The sequence below is a fragment of the Salmo salar genome, chromosome ssa11 (genome assembly GCF_905237065.1).
Source record: "Salmo salar chromosome ssa11, Ssal_v3.1, whole genome shotgun sequence".
Classification (NCBI taxonomy): domain Eukaryota; kingdom Metazoa; phylum Chordata; class Actinopteri; order Salmoniformes; family Salmonidae; genus Salmo; species Salmo salar.
Window position 1 is genome coordinate 84,040,608 of NC_059452.1, and position 25,357 is coordinate 84,065,964.

Genomic DNA, 25,357 nt, shown 5'->3' on the forward strand with positions numbered 1-25,357 from the left:
TTTCTTTCATTACATTCCCAGTGGGTCAGAAGTTTACATACTCATTTAGTATTTGATAGCATTGCCTTTAAATTGTTTAACTTGGGTCAAACATTTCGAGTAGCCTTCCACAAGCTTCCCACAATAAGTTGGGGGAATTTTGGCTCATTCCTCAGACAGAGCTGGTGTAACTGAGTCAGGTTTGTAGGCCTCCTTGCTCGCACACACTTTTTCAGTTCTGCCCACAAATTTTCCATAGGATTGAGGTCAGGGCTTTGTGATGGCCACTCCAATACCTTGACTTTGTGGTCCTTAAGCCATTTTGCCACAACTTTGGAAGTATGCTTGGGGTCATTGTCCATTTGGAAGACCCATTTGCAACCAAGCTTTAACTTCCTGACTGATGTCTTGAGATGTTGCTTCAATATATCCACATAATTTTCTTTCCTCATGATACCATCTATTTGTGAAGTGCACCAGCCCCTCCTGCAGCAAAGCACCCCCACAACATGATGCTGCCACCCCCGTGCTTCACTGTTGGGATGGTGTTCTTCGGCTTGCAAGCCTCCCCCTTTTTCCTCCAAACATAATGATGGTCATTATGGCCAAACAGTTGTATTTTTTTTTCATCAGACCAGAGGACATTTCTCCAAAAAGTACGATCTTTGTCCCCATGTGCAGTTGCAAACCGTAGTCTGCCTTTTTTTAATGGTGGTTTTGGAGCAGTGGCTTCTTCCTTGCTGAGCGGCCTTTCAGGTTATGTAGATATAGAACTCGTTTTACTGTGGATATAGATACTTTTGTACCTGTTTCCTCCAGCATCTACAGAAGGTCCTTTGCTGTTGTTCTGGGATTGATTTGCACTTTTCGCACCAAAGTACATTCATCTCTAGGAGACAGAACGCATCTCCTTCCTGAGCGGTATGACGGCTGCGTGGTCTCATGGTGTTTATACTTGCGTACTATTATTTGTACAGATGAACGTGGTACCTTCAGGCATTTGGAAATTGCTCCCAAGGATGAACCAGACTTGTGGAGGTCTAAAATTGTATTTCTGAGGTCTTGGATGATTTCTTTTGATTTTCCCATGATGTCAAGCAAAGAGGCACTGAGTTTGAAGGTAGGCCTTGAAATACATCCACAGGTACACCTCCAATTGACTCAAATGATGTCAATTAGCCTATCAGAAGCTTCTAAAGCCATGACATCATTTTCTGGAATTTTCCAATCTGTTTAAAGGCACAGTCAACTTAGTGTATGTAAACTTGTGGCCCACTGGAATTGTGATACAGTGAATTATAAGTGAAATAAATTGTCTGTAAACAATTGTTAAAATTACTTGTGTCATGCAGAAAGTAGATTTAATAACCGACTTGCCAAAACTATAGTTTATTAACAAGAAATTTGTGGAGTGGTTGAAAAACGAGTTTTAATGACTCCAACCTAAGTGTATGTAAACTTCCGACTTCAACTGTATGTGAATGTGTGTAGGAGTGTAAATGTAGTGTGTGGTTGTGTTTATGGTTTGTCTAGTGAGTGTGCGTAGGGTCAGTGCAAGATATAATCAGTGCAGATAGTTTGGGTACCATTAATTTACTATTTAGCAGTGTTATGGCTTGGGGGTAGAAGCTGTCTCGGAGCCTGTTGTTCCGAGAGCTGATGCTCTGGTACCCTTTGCTGGACGGAAGCAGAGTGAACAGTCTATGGCTTTCCATGCCAAATCTTTTCAGCCTACTGAGTGGGAAGAGGCGCTGCTGTGCCCTCTTCACGACTGTGCAGGTGCGTGTGGACCATGTTAAGTCATTAGTGACATGGACACCAAGGAACTTGAAGCTCTTGACCCGCTCCACAACAGCCCGTCGATGTGGATGGGGCGTACTCTCCTCTCTTTCTCCTATAGTCCAGGATCAGCTCCTTGGTCTTTCTGAGGTTGAGGAAGAGGTTGTTGTCTACCACTGCTAAACCTTTGACCTCCTCCCTGTAGGCTGACTCATCGCCGTAGGTGATCAGGCCTACCACCGTCGTGTCGTCAGCAAACTTGATGATGGTGTTGGAGTCGTGTGTGGCCACAGTCGTGAGTGAACATGGACTACAGGAGGAGACAAAGCACACACCCCTGAGGGGCCCTGTGTTGAGGGTCAGCGTGGCAGAGGTGTTGTTGCCTACCCTCACCACTTGGGGCCGACTCGTCAGGAAGTTCAGGATCCAGTTGCAGAGGGAGGGGTTCAGTCCCAGGGTCCCCAGCTTGGTGATGAGCTTGGAGGGGATTATAGTGTTGAATGCTGAGCTGTAGTCTATGAACAGCATTCTCACATAGTTATTTCTCCTCTTGTTCACATGGGAGAGGGCAGTGTGAAGTCCAGTTGAGATTGCGTCATCTGTGGATCTGTTGGGGCGGTATGCGAATTGGAGTGGGTCTATGGTATCTGGGATTGTGTTGATGTGTGTCATGACCGGTCTTTCAAAGCAGTTCATAATTACAGATGTGAGTGCTACAAGGCGATAGTCATTTAGGCAGGTTACCTTGAAACTCTTCGGAATAGGGACAATGGTGGTCAGTTTGAAACATGTTGGGATTACAGAGTGGGATAAGGATAGATTGAAAATGTCTGTGAAGACACTTACTAGCTGGTCTGTGCATGTTTTGAGAACGCACCCTGGTATTCTGTCTGTGATTGTTAACTTTTTAAAACATTTTATTCACATTGGCCACGGAGAGCGAGATCACACAGTCATCCGGAAAAACAGGGGCTTTCACGCAATATTCCTTGAAGCGAGCATATAAGACATTTAGTTTGGGAGTTCTGCATTGCTGGGCAACTCATGGCTGGGTTTCTCTTTGTAATCCGTTTTCTTCTGCAAGCCCTGCCACATACGACGAGCGTTGGAGCCGATGTAATAGGATTCCACCTTCCTCTTATATTGTCCTTTTGCATGTTTGATGTCTCGCCGGAGGTCGTAGCGTTCTTGTATGCATCCATGTCCATGTCCCATTCCTTGTAAGCGGTAGCTCTAGCTTTTAGCAAAGAGCGGATAATGCCTGTAATCCATGTTTTTTGGTTTGGATACGTTGTGGGGATGACATCTTCTATGCACGTATTGATGAAGCGTGTGACTGCTGTGGTAAACTCCTCAATGCTATCGGATGAATCCCGGAACATATCCCAGTCTGTACTAGCAAAACAGTCTTGTACCCTCTGGTCTGCTTCATCCGACCACTTCCGTATAGAGCACATTACTGGTACTTCCTGTTTGAGCTTTTTTTTGTAAACTGGAAGCAGGAGAATGGAGTCATGGTCAGATTTGCCAAAGGGAGGACCTTGAATGGATTTCTATGGGTAGAATAAAAGTGATCTAGTTTTAGCGCCCTTAGTGGCGCAGGAGATGTGTTGGTAGACGTGAGGTAGGACGGTTAGTCTCCGCCAACCAGAAATGCTGCCTCGTATAAACACCCCTATTGAAGAGCAGACCTGCTAAATAGCCTGATGAGTGGAAGTGTACCTGCTGCTCCTTGATTCTTCCCATAAACATATAGGCCTAATCATGTGTTATAAACATCACTATGTAAGAACAACATACTTAATACTTTGATGAGCGGAAGTGTACCTGCTGCTCCTTGATTCTTCCCATAAACATATAGGCCTAATCATGCGTAATAAACATCACTATGTAAGAACAATATACTTAATAGTTTGATGAGCGGAAGTGTACCTGCTGCTCCTTGACTCTCATGCAATTCTTGTACTTTTTCATGGCAATCCTTGTAATGCAGTCCAGATGTGCATTGGTCAGTCTGTTCCTGTGTTTTCTCTTCACAGAGTTCATGGTTGAAAATGTTGATTCACAAGTGTATGTGCTCACCTTTTGCACACACTGCTTCAAAGCTGGGCACTCTGTGTCAGGGACCATGTTCCAGAAGTGTAAAATCTTATATTTCACATTATATTCTAAAACATATTTTAATTTTTTTTTATAATTTCGCTCGCTCTCCCAATTCCACCCCTAGTTACCTGACTTTTTTCTTTCCCTTGGTGCTGGAGATTCAGTGTATTCAGATGGCAAGTGATGTCAGTCAGCGAGGCCAGCTTTATTATCCACTCAGGATTCTCCAAGTCTGGCTCTTCTCTCCTCTTGGTTGAGAGGGATTTGTGAGTTTGGGGGAGGAGACTCAAAAACCACTCAAGTACTCTGCCACAAGAACCATCTCACCTCGTTGTGCATCACCAAGTCACTGTATTTTGTCTCATACTCCTGCAGCAGTTCACAAAACTGCCGATGATTCAGTGCTCTTGAAACAATACAGTTGACCACTTGTACAACCAGTTGCATCACATTCTTCAACTCACTGTTCTTGAGTTTTGCCACGAGTCCCTCCTGATGTATGATGCAATGAAACACAGCGAAGTTGGGGATCCCTTCTCTCTTTCTCATCAGCCCGACAAGCCCCTTCTCTTTCCCAGGCATGTTTGGGGCTCCATCAGTGCACACACATGCGAGATTTGACCTGTTCAGATTGTTCTCATCCATAAATGTCTAAAGTGCATTCAACATATCCTCTCCTCTCGTTTGACTCTTGCAGTGGTAGTAAGCACAACAGTTCTTACCAATTAGATTCATCTTTCGGGAACCGGACCCATATGCATAACTGAGCGATGTCACAAACATCTGTGCTTTCATCCAATGCTATTCTGAAACACGGAGCCGCTGATATATCCTCGTTTAGATCCTTACCGATGTACTTTCCTATTTCTTCAACCCTTCTTATTATGGTTGTGTCCGACAGTTGCAGTCCTTTAATTTGTTTTAGAATTGCATCTTTGTTACTGAAATAAGCATAAATTATTTCTGATGAACACAAAAAATACTTTTTCACTGTCTGCATCCGTAATCCACCCATCTCATATGTTGCCTCTGTCGATTTCTCTGCAGCAGAAGTTGTTCTGTTCAACTGCTGCTGTGCTTTCAGCAAAGCAGTAAGTTGCTGAATGTAATTTTTTCGTAGGTTACTGCCATGTGTTTATTGATCATTGCATGTGTGGTGTTGAAATGGCGTTGCCCCTTTTAAAACCAGCACACATCTTCTTGCAAATGAAATAAAGTGGATTTGTGCCATTAAGTACAAAGAAAAATTATGTTGTCAATTTTTCTTGAAACATTTGATTTTCATCTTTCGATTTTCAACAGCCGTACCTTTCTCTTTTTGCTAAATTGTCCCTCTGTGTGTGCGGGTACACTAGCTTACTCATCCTCACCCTCCTCATTGTCATGTTCAGTTGCAGTAACTGGTTGCTCATTATTTCATTTTTGCTTGTGCTTGACTACTACAAATAGTTTGGTAGTTCGATTTGACCAAAGATGGGGATAAATACTGACTTCGATGCAGCCAAAAACCTTCATTCTGCTCTCCACCTCCCACCCCTGTATCTAGCCTTGTTGAGAGCATTGCAACAGTTTACTCGACTGCACATGTTGAGCAGCAGCTCAACATCATATTATACTGCCACCTATTGGGCAAGCAAAATAGTGCAGTTTGTGTTTGTGGAATTTGACTGCTCAGAAACTATTTGAAATTGTGCTGTATTTGGTAGTCTGCAGGGTTGGGTAGGTTACTTTCTAAATGTAATCCGTTACCGTTACTAGTTACCTGTCCAAAATAGTAATCAGTAATGTAACTTTTGGATTACCCAAACTCACTGCTCAAACTGTGATTAAATTCAGTTACTTTTAGATTACTTTCCCCTTAAAATGCATTAGAAGACAAAAATGTATGTTACCAATTGAACACATCTATTGCAGGATAAATCAATGTTAAAGTTTACATAGCTGGCCATATATGGATGTTACATTTTACATTATGGGTTGGTTATGTAGGCTTCTTCTAACCCATTGCTTTCTACTACACATGGGCTCCCGAGTGGCACAGCGGTCTAAGGCATTGCATCTCAGTGCTAGAGGCGTCACTACAGACCCTGGTTCGATTCCAGGTTGTTTCACAACCGGCTGTGATTGGGAGTCCCATAGGGTGGCGCACAATTGGCCTAGCATCGTCCGGGTTTGGGTTTGGCCGGGGTAGGCCATCATTGTAAATAAGAATTTGTTCTTAACTGACTTGCCTAGTTAAATAAAGGTTAATATATATATAAATAGATAAAATTATATCTTTACATTAAAAACCAAAGTCTATCAGAATTCCAGTCATTCTAATAAATACAATACCCCTTTATCTTCAAAAATAGGACTTGGAAATATGGAAGTATAGATTAGCCAAATTGTTTTACCTGAGCATGACCCCAAAACTAAGGACTTATTAGCCAGCCCTACTCTCTTGTTTATGATTTTGTTGTCATGGAGGACTGATTGGGCTCATTGATTCAAGTTGAAAAATAAATGCTGCGCTCATGGAATGGCATGCTTTGAGCACTACTGAAAAGTGCTATTTACATGTGAAAAATGAATGCCATATTCTGCATTTGCTATAGCCCTATTGTTGACCTTTTTGTTGGTGACACTTTGATATCTTCATAATATGCAGCTGTTTAAAGGGCAAATCCACAGATGAAACAATAACAAAACGGACGCCTCGCCTCTGTTTTGGTGAAAAGCTGACCACTGCTGTCATCCTTACTTCCAAGCGTTTATTCAAATTGGATCATCTTTGGATGCTGACAGCAGTCGCACAATTGGAAAACAGTTTGGACTGTAGCCTACAAACGCCTATTCCTGCTCTTTTCCCGCGATCCATCAAACACATTTGGTGTGTGGTCATAGTGGTCTCTGATTTATGGTCAGACTGGCTCACGTTGAACAATTTAATTTGCGCCTTTTTTTCAATGCTGGTTTGAATTTCATTGAGAAAACAGAAGTGTCAAATATTTTTTTGCAAACATCCTTTCTGAATTTAAAAGTAATCCTCGAAGTATCTGTAATCTGATTACAATATTGTTTGCTGATATTTTAACAGATTATAGTTAGTTTTTTTTGTAATCCCGTACGTGTAACACATTACATGTAATCTGTTACTCCCCAACCCTGGTAGTCTGTACATTTAAAATATAAATATTACTGCGAGCCGCCAATCAAGGCTATATGACTGGACTATATCAACAATAGACGAATGAAACAAATACTAAAATATCGTTTTGGGGAGTTTTCCTTTAACCGTTCTAAATGTCCATTTCAACGGGGTGACGTCAGGATTGAACGTTCCAAGGATACGGTATAGCTACAAAAGAGAGGGAACCCTTGCTTTGCACGCCTTTTAACGTCAGTACTCCCCTAGGAGTAGAGTAAACTCAGTTCAGTTACGCTGTGTGCACTGCTGTCACAGTAGCCTTTTTACGACATAACATCGCTGTCGTTTTAGGCGCATATGTTGGATTTTAATGTCAGAAAACCAAGGGAAATTAATTTGTTTTTATCAAGCTTCAGTATAGTCCAGTAACGTTACATATAATATTGCATCCGAGTTTATCGAATAAATACGATTTAGAAAGAAATGGAGGGGGTCTTCCACGAAGATTTGGCAGCCTTGTCAGATTTGGATGAACAAAGTTTGTTGGAATCCCTGAGTCAACGGTTCAAACAAGATCGCATCTATGTAAGTATAAATTCAGACTTGAAATGTGCATGTGACTGTTTTGGGGAAAGCAACGTGCTTTCAGAGCAATGTCCTATTGTTCTGTACGCAAATCCGATACAATTCATTTAGTATATGTTACGTTTCGCATGGTATTAACTTGTGGATGTCCATCATCCATTTCGTATGATATGTAACGAATTACAATTTGTATGATACGTTACGTACGATATGTTACGAATTTGCAAAAAGGAAAAATGATATGTTACAAATTCCAATTTGTTGTAGCTAACGTTAGCTAGCAGGGCTAACGTTAGTGCTAGGGGTTAGGGCAGGGTTTCGTAACTGATTCCCTCGGGAGTGGTTTTATTTGGCCCCCCAAGTTTTGTGTAAACAAAAACTCAACAATGTTGAAGGGTTGGGATCTATGAACAACACAAATATTCAGTCATATATCAACATGTCATTTTAATTCATGCCATTGTTGGCTGCAAGAACAAAACCTTTGTCAAATGAAATTGTAATTGTCAGATGCTTCGTCAACAACAAGTGTAGACTAACAGTGAAACGCTTACTTAGGCCCTTCCCAACAATGCAGACTACATCAAATAAAATAATAATAAAAAATAATAATAGTAACACAAGGAATAAATACGCAATGAGATATTTGGAAAGCAGACCCCTTGACTTTTTACAAATTTTGTTACGTTACAGCCTTATTCCAAAATGGATTAAATAAAAATTTTGCCTCATCAATCTACACACACTACCCCATAATGGCAAAGCGAAAACAACAGTTTTTTTAGACATTTTTGCAAATGTATAAAAAACAGAAATACCTTATTTGCTGTGAGACTTGAAATTGAGCTCCGGTGCATCCTGTTTCCATTGACCATCCTTGAAATGATTCTAACACTTCATTGGAGTCCACCTGTGGTCAATTCAATTGATTGGACATGATTTGGAAAGGCACACACCTGTCTATATAAGGTCCCACAGTTAACAGTGTATGTCAGAACAAAAACCAAGCCATGAGGTCGAAGGAATTGTCCGTAGAGCTCCAAGACAGGATTGTGTCGAGGCACAGATCTGGGGAAGGGTACCAAAACATTTCTGCAGCACTGAAGGTCCCCAAGAACAAAGTGGCATCCATCATTCTTAAATGGAGGAAGTTTGGAACCACCAAGACCCTTCATAGAGCTGGCCGCCCAGCCAAACTGAGCAATCGGGGGAGAAGGGCCTTGGTCAGGGAGGTGACCAAGAACACAATGGTCACTCTGACAGAGCTCCAGAGTTCCTCTGTGGAGATGGGAGAACGTTCCAGAAGGACAACCATCTCTGCAGCACTCCACCAATCAGGCCTTTATGTTAGAGTGGTTAGACGGAAGCCACTCCTCATCAAAAGGCACGACAGCGCGCTTAAAGTTTGCCAAAAGGCACCTAAAGGACTCAGACCATGAAAAATAAGCTTCTTTGGTCTGATGAAACCAAGATTGATGTCTTTGGCCTGAATGCCAAGCGTCACGTCTGGAGGAAATCTTGCACCATCCCTACGGTGAAGCATGGTGGTGGCAGCATTATGCTGTGGGGATGTTTTTCAGCGACAGGGACTGGAAGATTAGTCAGGCTTGAGGGAAAGATGAACGGAAGACACAGCCAAGACCACACAGGAGTGGCTTCGGGGCCTGTCTCTGAATGTCCTTGAGTGGCCCAGCCAGAGCCCAGAATTGGACCTGATCGAACATCTCTGGAGAGACCTGAAAATACATGTGCAGCGATGCACCCCATCCAACCAGACAGAGCTTAAGAGGATCTGCAGAGAAGAATGGGGGAAATTCCCCAAATACAAGTGGGCCAAGTTATAGCGTCATACCCAAGAAGACTCGGCTGTAATCGCTGCCAAAGGTGCTTCAACAAAGTACTGAGTAAAGGGTCTGAATATTTATGCAAATGTGGTATTTCTTTATTTTATTTGTTTATATACATTTGCAAAAATGTCAACTGTTTTTGCTTTGTCATTATGGGGTATTGTGTGTGTAGATTAATGAGGGGTGGGGGGAAACGATTTAATCAATTTTAGAATAAGTCTGTAACGCAACAAAATTTGGAAAAAGTCAAGGGTTCTGAGTACTTTCCGAATACACTGTACGTTGAGAACCAGTACTAAGTTGATGTGCAGGGGTACGACGAAATTGAGGTAGATATGTACATATACTGTAGGTAGGGGTGAAGTGACTAGGCAACAGGATAGATAATAGACAGTAGCTGCAGCGTGTGTGGAAGTGTGTATGTGTGTAGAGTCATTGACTCTATGCAGTGACACTGGAGTGGTGTGTCTTTGAAAGTACAGTACACATTAATTGGGCGGCAGGTAGCCTAGCGGTTAAAGTGTTGGGCCAGTAACCTAGTAAACGCTCTCTCTTTCTCTCTTTCTCTCCTACCGCCTATCTCTACAAGACCTACATTGGGGACATCTTGGTGGCCATAAATCCATTTAAATACCTCCCTCTCTATGTGAAAGAGGTAAGTACTCCCACAAGACCAATAAGCATTCAGCTGTGCTGGCAGACATTCTCCTAAAAGCTGCCCTAGCTATCCTGTGACTCACTATAACCTGGAAAACATTAAAGTTGGCATATTGCAATTAATAAAGGCACTTCAAGCCAGAAGATAAGTTATTTTCTTGGAATAGGACTAGACACTGAACGTGCCATTGTTTTTGGGACTTTTGAATAGCTCCCCTAATATTGAGGCTTTAGCACTTATGCTTGCCTTTGTTATCTTAGGTGACATAACTGACCAGTAATCTTAAAAAAAAAATCTAAACTATTTGTAGACAATGGCTTTAAAGATGTTCCTCCTTGTATCTGTGCAGGTGTCAGAGAGGTATAAGTACCATGAGAAGAGCAAGCTACCTCCTCATATATTCGCTGTGGCAGACAGGGCCTACCAGTCCATGATGGGAAGGTTAGCCACGGGACCCCGAAACCAATGCATTGTTATCAGGTGAGTCCATTATTAAGAGTCTAGTACTTATTTTACACTACTGAGCCAAGCTGTGTTGGACTAGCCTGGTCATATATCCACTATAATAGTTGCTGGAAACATGTTGTAAAGGACAATGAACAGAAAGTATCCAAGCCAGCACTCTAACAACGGTTAATGTAATACACCGGTTAATGTAATAACTTTTCTATTTGTAATAACTTTTTGATTTTGTATGTAATAAAACCGGTTAATGTAATAACTTGCTGGTTAACGTAATAAAATGTTCCGTTATTAACCTGTAATTATTACATTAACCGGTGAGTAACAACTTTTTGGATGAATAATGTAATAGCTTCAACCAATCATGTAATAACATACCAAAATCAATGTTTTTATGTACTACTTTTCTCAATTTGATGCACATACAGTTGAAGTCGGAAGTTTACATACACTTAGGTTGGAGTCATTAAAACTTGTTTTTTAACCACTCCACAAATTTCTTGTTAACAAACTATAGTTTTGGCAAGTCGGTTAGGACATCTACTTTGTGCATGACACAAGTCATTTTCCCAACAATTGTTTACAGACACAGTGAAATAATCTATCACAATTCCAGTGGGTCAGAAGTTTACAAACACTAAGTTGACTGTGCCTTTAAACAGCTTGGACAATTCCAGAAAAGAATGGCATGGCTTTAGAAGCTTCTGATAGACTCAAATGATGTCAATTAGTCTATTGGAGGTGTACCTGTGGATGTATTTCAAGCCTACCTTCAAACTCAGTGCCTCTTTGCTTGACATCATGGGAAAATCAAAAGAAATCAGCCAAGACCTCAGAAATAAAATTGTAGACCTCCACAAGTCTGGTTCATCCTTGGGAGCAATTTCCAAACGCCTGAAGGTACCACGTTCATCTGTACAAACAATAGTACGCAAGTATAAACACCATGGGACCACGCTGCCGTCATACCGCTCAGGAAGGAGACGCATTCTGTCTCCTAGAGATGAATGTATTTTGGTGCGAAAAGTGCAAATCAATCCCAGAACAACAGCAAAGGACCTTGTGAAGATGCTGGAGGTAGAAGATACAAAAGTATCTATATCCACAGTAAAACGAGTAATATATCGACATAACCTGAAAGACCGCTCAGCAAGGAAGACTATGGTTTGCAACTGCACATGGGGACAAAAATGTTACTTTTTGGAGAAATGTCCTCTGGTCTGATGAAACAAAAACAGAACTGTTTGGCCATAATGACCATCGTTTGGAGGAAAAAGGGGGAGGCTTGCAAGCTGAAGAAAACCATCCCAACTGTGAAGCACGGGGGTTGCAGCATCATGTTGTGGGGGTGTTTTGCTGCAGGAGGGACTGGTGCACTTCACAAAATAGATGGCATCATGAAGGAAAATTGTGTGGATATATTGAAGCAACATCTCAAGACATCAGTCAGGAAGTTAAAGCTTGGTCGCAAATGGGTCTTCCAAATGGACAATGACCCCAAACGTACTTCCAAAGTTGTGGCAAAATGGCTTAAGGATAACAAAGTCAAGGTATTGGAGTGGCCATCACAAAGCCCTGACCTCAATCCTATAGAAAATTTGTGGGCAGAACTGAAAAAGCGTGTGCGAACAAGGAGGCCTACAAACCTGACTCAGTTACACCAGCTCTGTCTGAGGAATGGGCCAAAATTCACCCAACTTATTGTGGGAAGCTTGTGAAAGGCTTCCCAAAACGTTATACCCAAGTTAATCAATTTAAAGGCAATACTACCAAATACTAATTGAGTGTATGTAAACTTCTGACCCACTGGGAATGTGATGAAAGAAATAAAAGCTGAAATAAATAATTCTCTCTATTCTGACATTTCACATTCTTAAAATAAAGTGGTGATCCTAACTGACCGAAGACAGGGAATTTTTACTAGGATTAAATGTCAGGAATTGTGAAAAACTGAATAAAAAAAAAAAAAATGTATTTGGCTAAACTTCCGACTTCAACTGTACTACCACCCACTGACAATTACAACTCAAACACATACATACCCATCATACAGGAACACTCACAAGCACACATTGAAATATACACACATGCACAGTCGTAGACATACACTCACCGGCCAGTTTATTAGCTACACCACCCCGTTCTCAAATGGATCGCTCCTGCAGATAGGGAGTAATGTGGCTTGCTATATAAAGCATGTAGACAGGCATCTTTAGTTACTGTTCTATTGAGCGTTAGAAGGGGCAAAACAAGTGACCTAAGCGACTGAGTGTGGTATGATTGTTGGTTCCAGGTGAGCTGGATCCACGATCTCAGAAACAGCCACCCTCCGGGGGTTTTCACACACGACAGTGTCAAGGGTTTGCCTAGAATGGTGCAATAAACATTAATTCGGTGGAAGTCCTGTAGCGGAAACAGCTTGTCGAAGGAAAATGGCAAGAATAGTGCAAGCTAAGAGGCGGGCCACAAACAGACCAATAACGGCGTAGTACAACAGGGATTTGCAGAATGGCATCTTGGAATGAACAACTTGTCGATCCTTGTCACGGATGGGCTATTGCAGCAGATGACCACACCGGGTTTGTCTCCTATCAGCTAAAAACAAGAAGTGGCTCCAGTGGGCACGCGATCACCAACACTGGACAATTGAGGGGAAAAACATTGCCTGGAACATGACAGCGAATTCAGTTTACTTGTGGCCTGCGCAGTCCCCAGACCTCAACCCAATCGAGCATCTTTGGGATGAGATGGAATGAGCTGTTCACAGCATGAATGTACCGCCGTCCAATCTGTAGCAACTGAATGCCATCGCATTAGCATGGACCAACATCCCTGTGGAATGTTTCCGACATCTTGTAGAATTCCCCGAAGAATTAGGCTGTTCTGGAGGCAATGGGAAGTCTGACCCGGTCCTAGATGGTGTACCTAAATACATTTGCCGGTGAATGTAAAGACGCACACATTGAAATGTACACACACCAAATTAACTGCATATTCATACATGGAGACATAGTTTGGTGAAGTGTGATTCACCAAACTACCAAACCAAATTGAAATGTAGACGCACATACACTCGGGTAACACTTTACTTGATTGTAGATTGGCATTCATGAAACCTTTTATGAAACCATTCATGACATCAGTGGAATGGAATTTTCTAAATTAAAGTTGCAATAGAACACATCTTTACTTAGGCCAGGATTCAGTCACCCCTTTTCGGCTATTCACCATTTAAAGGCAATCTTACCCCTGTCGCGAAGATTGCATTGAGTAAATGCTGCAGATTCTTTAAATGCTTTAAATGTCAACCTGTTTTTATTACAGTATTACCAGTTATTTTATATTAGAAATATCTGGTGGGTTTGAGCTGAATGGTTGATATATATATATATATATATGAAAGTCAGTTAAGAACAAATTGTTATTTACAATGACAGCCTACACCGGCCAAACCCGGACGACGGCAATTGTGCGTCGCCCTATTGGACTCCGAATCATGGCCGGTTGTGATACAGCCTGGATTCGAACCACGGTGTTTGTAGTGACGCCTCTAGCACTGAGATGCAGTTCCTTAGACCGCTGCGCCACTCGGGAGCCCACTTACTGACTGGTTTATTTCTGTGCAGAAACTAGCTCACTAAATCCAACTCCACGATGGAGTTGCGCGGCGACTGGTGTGGGCGGACTGGAGTTCTGACGTCACACAAATTATATTTTTATCAAAAACTATGAATTCTAGCACCCAAAGGATACCTCTGTTATTTATTAGGGGTTTAGCAGCGAAGCTCGTGAAAGCTATTGTATTTGTTGGCTTTTATTATTCCTCTTCTTTAAAAATGTGGATACATAGATGATATGTACCAAATTTGGTGCTGATGGGTCCAGCAGTCCTGGAGAAGATGTTTAAAGTGGTCAACATCATTAAAAATGGTCCAAAAAACCTGAAAAGCATATTGCATGAGCAGCTTGATTGTGTGTTCTGATATTTGGCAAGTTTAGTAAACACTACAAAAATAACTCATCCTAGGACAATGTGTCCAATTTTTCCTGATGTTGGCATAGTGGACACACATCTGAACCCCAGAAAAGCTGCTTGCAGCTTTAATTATTGAATGTTTTTACTCGAGCAGTCATAAAAAAATGACATGAACATCCCCTTGTACTTAAAAATTGCACACGCCTCTCCCATCATTGAATTAACCAAAAAAATGATGATTACAACCTCAAATAACAATAACTGTAGCGACCCTGTGTTTATGAATGTGGATATCGACTTTACCACTTGCGTTAACAGCATGGACAAGCTCACTTTCATTAAACTTGTTGGGGTTTGTAACAGATGTCTATTTCCATTCATCAAATGACCGGTTTGGATGCTGGAATTAGTAGAGTGGATGAACATGCACAGGTAGCCTAAAGGATACTTTTTAAGTAGTCTAATCAGATTAAAACATTGTGACTGGTTGTGTTTATGCCACATCTAAAACAAGATCAATAGGGGAGATTTTTGAGCTGCGTTTCTCATGTCTTCACTGTTCTTTAATGCGTAATGATGCACCTGGCCTCTCCACTGCCTATCAGCTATTCCTCTATGTTCTTGTGGATTTATATTGAAAATTGGTGCAGATTTGAATGATTTTATTTGTGGTATGATTGCTTATTGTAGATCTGGACAAACGATCCACCTACCACTATTGTCTCTGAATGGTGGAAAGAGGACAGGATTAGACAGACTAGTAGACTAGCGTGTGGAAAAGCGTAGTGCATACGGGAGTACCAAAATACCTTAATAGTGGAGGCACATGCAAGCAGATGAGGACATTTGGCTATTGAAGAAATGTTTATATAGTAAAACCAGGGGGAAAAATGTACTACCCTCCCCTGTGTCCAATTTAAAAAAAAACACAACCCTCCCCAAAGCAACAAAAAACAGTTGATCAACCCTCTATTCCCTCCTATTTTGGACTGCCCTCCCACCCCAGTAAATTTCTAACTGTCCCTTAAAGGACACAGCTGGAGATATACATCCTGTTCAATGTTTTGTTACGTTTACCGGCAAGTTATTACATTAACCGTTGTTACAAGCATGGTTCAGTTTGGGTTGGCACGATAGTGTGAAAGGTTATTTTTTAGAAGCTGTCTTGAACACTATCCAGACATTTCCCGACAAACGGCAACAAACACCAATGTCAGGTGGTTGTGCTTTGCTCAGCGTTAGCGGTTCTCTTTTATGCTGACATTGACAGCTTAGCTGTGTCCGTGTTTGTTGTGGCTGCAGATCAGCAGGCTTGTGTCATGTCAGCATTATCCTGCTGCTATATGCTGCCATAGTGAAGAGGTCTTGTGTAGCCTCCTGGTGAGAACACACTGTTTTTCCTTATCTGCCTCTGGTGACCTTCATCTAGCGTGAAATATGGCACCCTTTTATTGCAGATGGAAGAAAAACATATTTTTTTTACTCTCCCTTTCTTTCTCTCTCCTCTCTCTCTGCAAATCCCCTCATCTGAGCATTTCTCATAACCTACTCTCCTCATGGTTCCTGTGTTATCCTAGATTTCTATAGTTATCCCCCAAAAATCTAATGGAAATGATTTTACAGCAGTTTTGGGGCTCTTAATTACAATACCACTATAGCAGTGGAGCTTGGTCAGATCACATGTGACTGCAGCATCCGGTATCAAGTTACAGAGGTTTCCACTACAGTAATGTTGATCCCTCCCTAAGGAATAAACTTATACTGAAGGTGTGCCCCGGCATAAACCTACAGTAAACTTGGTTAACACGAGGGAGGTTCTCCTCAATGGGTTTATCAGAAGTTTAGGAGCTTAACTTTAGCCCTGTCAATCATTCCAGTGGAGGATATGTTGTACTGTACTTTGCTCTCCACTGCTGCAGGCTACAGACCTTGTGTTTTTTTGTGTGTTTTTTTTAGATGTTGGTGTATAGATTTTAATACTGTAATTTCAAACACTATGTCACTTAAATGAAATTGAAATGTATGCAACCTGCGTGTGAATGTTTAAACATTTAAGCCACTTTTATCCCTTTTCTCTAAGGCCAAATGGCATAACATACAACTTTAGACTGAAAAGTCACATCAGCAAACCAGACCATGGATTCTAGTATTGCAGATACATGTATCTACAGGATGTGTATCTCCAGCTGTGTCCTTTTTAGGAAAGTGATACATGAGGGTATTCAGGGCCGGAAACAGGTGTTATTGCAAATGATTTGTGGACTGGAAGGGTGAACACCAGATAGTTTGCATCTGTGGACATGTTGATTGGTAAACGTTTGCTGAAACTATATCGACCCTACAATGAAAGTGAGATGTTCTGTTTTACATCCACAGAAGCTTGTGGATCCATCTGGAAAGAGGGGGGCTTAAATACTTGAATGGAATGCATGAATGGAAGGACTAATGCACTTTTACCGATCTATGCGGTTGTTGGTTGTATAGTATTTGCCCATTTGTTGTTCCAAGCGCACGCCTTCCAAGCAGCCCCAGCAGTGTTTGAATGGGGCCAGTCGTTCTGGGTTACAGCGATGCCACTGATGAATGAGCCAGTCAGGCGGTGGGAGGGGCTGAATGTGGCTGATAATTGTTTAGGCAACAAGGAAGGAATGTGATTGACGACCTACTAGGGCTGGCCGATATATTTGAGTTTGTTTTAGCACGATATGGAAAATGCCTGTATCGCAATAATCAAGGTTCTGTTATAATGTTTTACAAATGCAGCATCTCACTGTCTCTTCTGTCAGCCCAATGTCGAATCATGTCCCAATTGCGTGACAACACGTGCATAGAGGTTATCCACCAATCACAACCCTAGACAGCCTTTCACAAATTGTAACCGCGGCGGTAAGAGTTCCACCGACATGGAAACGTAATCCCTTATGATAAGAGAAGTTTGAGGTGGGAGAACGGATGCATTGACCTATTACATGGCGAAGGATATGGTTCCAATCTTTACAGTAGAAAAGTCAGTCTTCAAAAAGCTGATCGGTACAGTTGACCACAAATATCAGCTGCCAAGCCACGTCTTACTTCTTAAAGACTCTCTGGCATCGTGGAAGATGAGCGAAGACCGACAGGTGTGCATGACAACTGACAGCAGGAGCAACATGATAAAAACATTGCGCTTGAGCAACTGATTGTTGTATTCCCAAAAATGATTATTTAAATTCCATATTCAAACAGCTAGTGGTCAAACATTCTTAAACAATAGAATAGACGTGTGGGTGTGTGTTATTCATTTGTTTTGCACAAATAGGCCTTGAGGCCGTGTGTGTATATATGTATCTGTGAAATCAAACTGTCCACTTAGGAAGCAACACTGATTGACAATAAATTTCACATGCTGTTGTGCAAATGGAATAGACAACAGGTAGAAATTATAGGCAATAAGCAAGACACCCCCAATAAAGGAGTGGTTCAGCAGGTGGGGACCACAGACCGCTTCTCAGTTCCTATGCTTCCTGGCTGATGTTTTGATCACTTTTGAATGCTGGCGGTGCTTTCACTCTAGTGGTAGCATGAGACGGAGTCTACAACCCACACAAGTGGCTCAGGTAGTGCAGCTCATCCAGGATGGCACATCAATGCGAGCTGTGGCAAGAAGGTTTGCTGTGTCTGTCAGCGTAGTGTCCAGAGCATGGAGGCGCTACCAGGAGACAGGCCAGTACATCAGGAGACGTGGAGGAGGCCGTAGGAGGGCAACAACCCAGCAGCAGGACCGCTACCTCCGCCTTTGTGCAAGGAGGAGCAGGAGGAGCACTGCCAGAGCCCTGCAAAATGACCTCCAGCAGGCCATAAATGTGCATGTGTCTGCTCAAACGGTCAGAAACAGACTCCATGAGGGTGGTATGAGGCCCCGACATCCACAGGTGGGGGTTGTGCTTACAGCCCAACACCGTGCAGGACGTTTTGGCATTTGCCAGAGAACACCAAGATTGGCAAATTCGCCACTGGCGCCCTGTGCTCTTCACAGATGAAAGCAGGTTCACACTGAGCACGTGACAGACGTGACAGAGTCTGGAGACGCCGTGGAGAACGTTCTGCTGCCTGCAACATCCTCCAGCATGACTGGTTTGGCGGTGGGTCAGTCATGGTGTGGGGTGGCATTTCTTTGGGGGGCCGCACAGCCCTCCATGTGCTCGCCAGAGGTAGCCTGACTGCCATTAGGTACCGAGATGAGATCCTCAGACCCCTTGTGAGATCATATGCTGGTGCGGTTGGCCCTGGGTTCCTCCTAATGCAAGACAATGCTAGACCTCATGTGGCTGGAGTGTGTCAGCAGTTCCTGCAAGAGGAAGGCATTGATGATATGGACTGGCCCGCCTGTTCCCCAGACCTGAATCCAATTGAGCACATCTGGGACATCATGTCTCGCTCCATCCACCAACGCCACGTTGCACCACAGACTGTCCAGGAGTTGGCGGATGCTTTAGTCCAGGTCTGGGAGGAGATCCCTCAGGAGACCATCTGCCACCTCATCAGGAGCATGCCCAGGCATTGTAGGGAGGTCATACAGGCACGTGGAGGCCACACACACTACTGAGCCTCATTTTGACTTGTTTTAAGGACATTACATCAAAGTTGGATCAGCCTGTAGTGTGGTTTTCCACTTAAATTTTGAGTGTGACTCCAAATCCAGACCTCCATGGGTTGATAAATTGGATTTCCATTGATTATTTTTGTGTGAATTTGTTGTCAGCACATTCAACTATGTAAAGAAAAAAGTATTTAATAAGATTATTTCTTTCATTCAGATCTAGGATGTGTTGTTTAAGTGTTCCCTTTATTTTTTTGAGCAGTGTATATATATTTTATTTTAATAAAGAAAATTCAGTTAAGAATTCTCTTGCCCTTTTTTAATTTGTTTTTAGAAATACAAGAAATGTAGATCTCTTAGACATCTCAGATATGTATTTTTTATTTTTTTTATATTACTTTTAGGCCATATCGCCCAGCCCAATTTTTTTTTTTTTTTACCTTTTATTTAACTAGGCAAGTCAGTTAAGAACAAACTTGCAACCTTTCGGTTACTAGCCCAACGCTCTAACCACTAGGCTACCCTGCTGCCCCTATGACCTACAGTATACAATGACAGGGAGAGAAAACACTAGCCTAAATGCGTAGATATACCCAAATGTTATTTTAATGCAAAAGGGGTAAAATGTTCGATATACAAAATGTCTATTATATTACGTTGACAGTTTTGCCCCCCACAACCCCTGTCCCCCAATACACCAACGACCATCAAATGAGAAAGACAAAGGAAAATGGACAGCAAAAATCATGAAAGCAAAGCCAACTGAATATATTTGAGTGCATGTATGGCACTATTTACGTGTGTGTATGTGTGTGCATTTGAATGAGAGTGTGTGTATAAACACCTGCAATGCATCAGCCCCAGGCTAACAGGCATTCGCTGTAACAATACAGCGTGTCATTCAAACTTTTTGTTTTATTTTGACTTTCTTTTTTTACTTTTTGCTTCATTGTTGGCCAATAAATATGCTATAGAGTTGCCATGGAGCCTAGACCTTCCTTGGGGATAAGGAAGAAATGCATTCAACCGCCAAGCCTTATCAGTTCTTCCAGGATTTTAAACTGAGTGTTGTTCTTGGACATGAACTTGCAGTTGGTGAATGTAGAGTTGAAGTTTTTTTACGCAAACGTTATGCAGAAAGTCAAGAATACTGATGGAATAATGGAAAAACAACCAGCGCTGATGGAAACATTTAAATTAGATTTACAAATATTTTATTTGTGAAATGCCATTTGCAATCAGATCTTATAACAATAGCCCTAGGCCACGCTTGGCTTTCTCCTCTTGGCAGAATGGCGAATCCTGGCATCAACAGTAGCTTCACTGTATTTAGGCTACACTATCAGCTGCACATGCACATTTGCATGTCCTATTGCTCATGCAAAACCCTGCACTGGTTTTCAAGTACTCACTCATGTGTACTGTTTATCAGTTTGCTAGAGATACATCAAGCTCCTGTAATTTGGCTGCCAAATGTCCTTCTAATTCTGGGTCACTAGAAACATGAACACATTTGTAAACAATCATGTTGAAGCCTAGCTTAATTAGGAATATGGTTCTGAACAAGGTAGATTAAAAAGTCGGACGACATTCTGAGGTGATACTGTATTGTGTTACCTGTGCCAAATGAATCTGCCAGTCAGTGTTAAGAAAGTCTATTGCTTTAGTCTGTGTATTCTAGCAATGCACTGCTTTTTTTTTTCTCATTTGAATTGGAGCAATTGAGAAAATGGCCTTATTCAATGTTGTACTACAGCCGTGCTATATAGCACCACTGATACACTGGCACTTATTTACAATGGTCTCCTGTACTTTGTTACACAGTGGGGAGAGTGGAGCAGGGAAGACCGAGAGCACCAAGCTGCTGCTCAGACAGATCATGGAGCTGTGCAGAGCCAACTCACAGCTGGAGCAACAGATACTACAGGTAAGACTCTACCATGCGCATACCTACACCAATGCTAACATATTGCAGGAAAGAGATCTGTCATTCTCATACTATGAGCAACAGAAATTGCCGGGAAGACATAGGTCTGTTATTATAACAATGCTGACTTACAGTGAGGGGAAAAAAGTATTTGATCCCCTGCTGATTTTGTACGTTTGCCCTCTGACAAAGAAATGATCAGTCTATAATTTTAATGGTAGGTTTATTTGAACAGTGAGAGACAGAATAACAAAAAAATCCAGAAAAACGCATGTCAAAAATGTTCTAAATTCATTTGCATAGTATTGAGGGAAATAAGTATTTGACCCCCTCTCAATCAGAAAGATTTCTGGCTCCCAGGTTTCTTTTAAACAGGTAACGAGCTGAGATTAGGAGCACACTCTTAAAGGGAGTGCTCCTAATCTCAGTTTGTTACCTGTATAAAAGACACCTGTCCACAGAAGCAATCAATCAATCAGATTCCAAACTCTCCACCATGGCCAAGACCAAAGAGCTCTCCAAGGATGTCAGGGACAAGATTGTAGACCTACACAAGGCTGGAATGGGCTACAAGACCATCGCCAAGCAGCTTGGTGAGAAGGTGACAACAGTTGGTGCGATTATTCGCAAATGGAAGAAACACAAAAGAACTGTCAATCTCCCTTGGCCTGGGGCTCCATGCAAGATCTCACCTCGTGGAGTTGCAATGATCATGAGAACGGTGAGGAATCTGCCCAGAACTACACGGGAGGATCTTGTCAATGATCTCAAGGCAGCTGGGACCATAGTCACCAAGAAAACAATTGGTAACACACTACGCCGTGAAGGACTGAAATCCTGCAGCGCCCGCAAGGTCCCCCTGCTCAAGAAAGCACATATACATGCCCGTCTGAAGTTTGCCAATGAACATCTGAATGATTCAGAGGACAACTGTGTAAAAGTGTTGTGGTCAGATGAGACCAAAATTGAGCTCTTTGGCATCAACTCAACTCGTCGTGTTTGGAGGAGGAGGAATGCTGCCTATGACCCCAAGAACACCATCCCCACCGTCAAACATGGAGGTGGAAACATTATGCTTTGGGGGTGTTTTTCTGCTAAGGGGACAGGGCAACTTCACCTCATCAAAGGGACGATGGACGGGGCCATGTACCGTCAAGTCTTGGGTGAAAACCTCCTTCCCTCAGCCAGGGCATTGAAAATGGGTCGTGGATGGGTATTCCCGCATGACAATGACCCAAAACACACGGCCAAGGCAACAAAGGAGTGGCTCAAGAAGAAGCACATTAAGGTCCTGGAGTGGCCTAGCCAGTCTCCAGACCTTAATCCCATAGAAAATCTGTGGAGGGAGCTGAAGGTTCGAGTTGCCAAACGTCAGCCTCGAAACCTTAATGACTTGGAGAAGATCTGCAAAGAGGAGTGGGACAAAATCCCTCGTGAGATGTGTGCACACCTGGTGGCCAACTACAAGAAACGTCTGACCTCTGTGATTGCCAACAAGGGTTTTGCCACCAAGTACTAAGTCATGTTTTGCAGAGGGGTCAAATACTTATTTCCCTCATTAAAATACAAATCAATTTATAACATTTTTGACATGCGTTTTTCTGGATTTTTGTGTTGTTATTCTGTCTCTCACTGTTCAAATAAACCTACTATTAAAATTATAGACTGATAATTTCTTTGTCATTGGGCAAATGTACAAAATCAGCAGGGGATCAAATACTTTTTTCCCTCACTGTATATCAGACAAATGACAGTAATAACAAATTGGGTTGGCTGCTGCAGGTATGAGACATACTGCAGCTAGACAAGTTTCGACACGTCCCTTCTACCGCACCTCAGGCTTGCCCTCATACCTCAATTTAAATCAATATGGACATGGAATTTGCATGATATGAACAGAATGGTACACTCCTCTTATTGCCAATGCCTCAGACATAGTTTGAATAGGAGTTGGATGTTGTTGATCCAAGGCTACTTTGCCAACTTATTTTCAGAGTATGTAGCACTGATGGACTGATGAAGGACGTGTGGTCACACCTTGATGACATCATCTTGATATTCATCTCTGTGTGTAGTTGTCACGGTAAATACAGGGCTTGTGACCTGCTCGTAACACTCATTCCGCATTCAAAACAACCGGGAACTCTGAAAAATACAAGGTCAAATCATGACGTCAGTGATCTTCAGGTCAGAAAGTTGGCACTCTAGAAAGAGGCCCAAGTTCCCGAGTTGGATGACCGTTCAAATCAATTTTTTCCAGTCGGAGCTTGTTTTTTTCCCCGGAGTTCCCAGTTGTTTTGAACGCGACATCATTCCAAAGTCTGTGTGTTAGCCATTTTAGTGAGTCACTCCGTGGAAAAAGGGATGTTTAAGGTCATACTTTGTTCTTTTACGTTCCCACCTTCAGGTTGACGTGTTTTCTTTTATGGGAGAGAAACAATGAAATGTCACGATTGCATCAAAGAAAGGGTTTGGCTTTTCTTAAAATAGCGTTGATTGTTGTATTCCCATAGGCCTGCCCACTGCTTGTTCAAAGGATGTAGCAGTGATAAAGAGTTGTGTTCTAGAAGGTATAATAACGTCGAACAGGTTAGGTTACCTAAGTCCCAGTATTCAACATTCTGTAACAACAACACAGAGCACACCATGCACTATGCAGAGACCCACACTTGGGAAATTAACCAATTGGCGTAGACCTCATTTCATTGCACACCACTCGTAGACGGTAGTCTCAGGTTACCTACTATTTACCATGGGGCCAACTGAAACTGCTGAGTCTTGTCTAAGTCAAATGGCAAAACATTACCCAGTAACACAAAAGCATGTTTTTCTAGTTAGATGTGTAACTGATGAGACTGCACAGTGGAGTATACCGGTTTGAACTCGCCCAATATGGAATCCCAGTCCAGAAATGCTACACATTGGATTGGCTACATCCAGTTTGACTTCGTAGGACATTTTATTTGGTTTGTTTATAAAAATGAGAGGAGGAAACCCTCTAAGTCTGAAGTAAATTAGGAATTATAGAGATACCTAGATAAGACTGGACTGTCTTGTGTGTTTTGTCTGGCCTGTATTAGCTCAAGGTTCACTCCAATGCTACAAAAACAAATTCTGGATTCTACTACCATTTTATGCCTATACAGTGCATTTGGAAAGTATTCAGACTCCTTGACTTTTTCTACATTGTTACGTTACAGTCTTATTCTAAAATGTATTAAATCGTTTTTTCACCTCATCAGTCTACACACAACACCCCATACTGACAAGTCAAAAACAGGTTTTTATAAGTATCACACTTACATAAGTATTCAGACCCTTTACTCGGTGCTTTGTTGAAGGACCTTTTGGCAGCGATTACAGCCTCAAGTCTTCTTGGGTTTGAGGCTACAAGCTTGGCACACCTGTATTTAGGGAGTTTCTCCCATTCTTCTCTGCAGATCCTCTCAAGCTCTGGCAGGATGAATGGGGAGCGTCGCTGCACAGCTATTTTCAGGCCTCTCCACAGATGTTCGATCGGGTTCAAGTCCAGGCTCTGGCTGGGCCACTCAAGGACATTCAGAGACTTGTCCCGAAGCCACTCCTGTGTTCTCTTGGCTGTGTACTTAGGGTCGTTGTCCTGTTGGAAGGTGAACCTTCGCCCCAGTCTGAGGTCCTGAGTGCTCTGGAGCAGGTTTTCATCAAGGATCTCTCTGTACTTTGCTCTGTTCGTCTTTCCCTCGATCCTGACTAGTCTCCCAGTCCAAGCCGCTGAAAAACATCCCCACAGCATGATGCTGCCACCCATGCTTCACGGTAGGATGGTGCCACGTTTCCTCCAGAAGTGACGCTTGGCATTCAGGCCAAAGAGTTCAATCTTCATTTCATCAGACCAGAGGATCTTGTTTCTTATGGTCGAAGAGTCCTTTAGGTTCCTTTCGGCGAACTCCAGGCGAGATGTCGTGCCTTTTACTGAGGGGTGGCTTCCATCTGGCCACTCTATCATAAAGGCCTGATTGGTGGAGGGCTGAAGAGATGGTTGGCCTTCTGGAAGGTTCTCCCATCTCCACAGAGGAACTCTGGAGCTCTGTCAGTGACCATTAGGGTTCTTGGTCACCTCCCTGACCAAGTCCCTTCTCCCCTGATTGCTCAGTTTGTTGGGCAGCCAGCTCTAGGAAGAGTCTTGATGGTTCCAAACCTCTTCCATTTACGAATGATGGAGGCCACTGTTCTTGGGCACCTTCAGTGCTGCAGAAATGTTTTGGTACCCTTCCCCAGATCTGTGCCCTGACTTAATCCTGTATGGCAGGGCTATGGAGCATTTACTTCAACCTCATGGCTCTGACATGCACT

At 42.5% G+C, this 25,357-nt stretch overlaps 1 protein-coding gene across 3 annotated transcripts in view; it reads left to right on the forward strand.

The window, feature by feature from the left end:
* The first annotated feature begins 7,225 nt into the window (after nucleotides 1-7,225).
* Nucleotides 7,226-25,357, forward strand: part of LOC106563243 (myosin-IIIb) — a 49,420-nt gene continuing 31,288 nt past the window's right edge. For 2 of the 3 annotated variants that reach the window (XR_001319214.2, XM_014128651.2), the window contains exons 1-4: nucleotides 7,228-7,576; nucleotides 10,013-10,078; nucleotides 10,431-10,561; nucleotides 20,923-21,025. Coding sequence is in view for 1 of the 3 variants with exons in the window: in XM_014128651.2 (XP_013984126.1) it covers nucleotides 7,475-7,576; nucleotides 10,013-10,078; nucleotides 10,431-10,561; nucleotides 20,923-21,025 (402 nt within the window). In the remaining 2 variants the exon portion in view is untranslated. Of the gene's footprint in view, nucleotides 7,577-10,012; nucleotides 10,079-10,430; nucleotides 10,562-20,922; nucleotides 21,026-25,357 lie in introns of all 3 variants that reach the window. The other variant, XR_001319215.2, reaches the window with a different exon arrangement.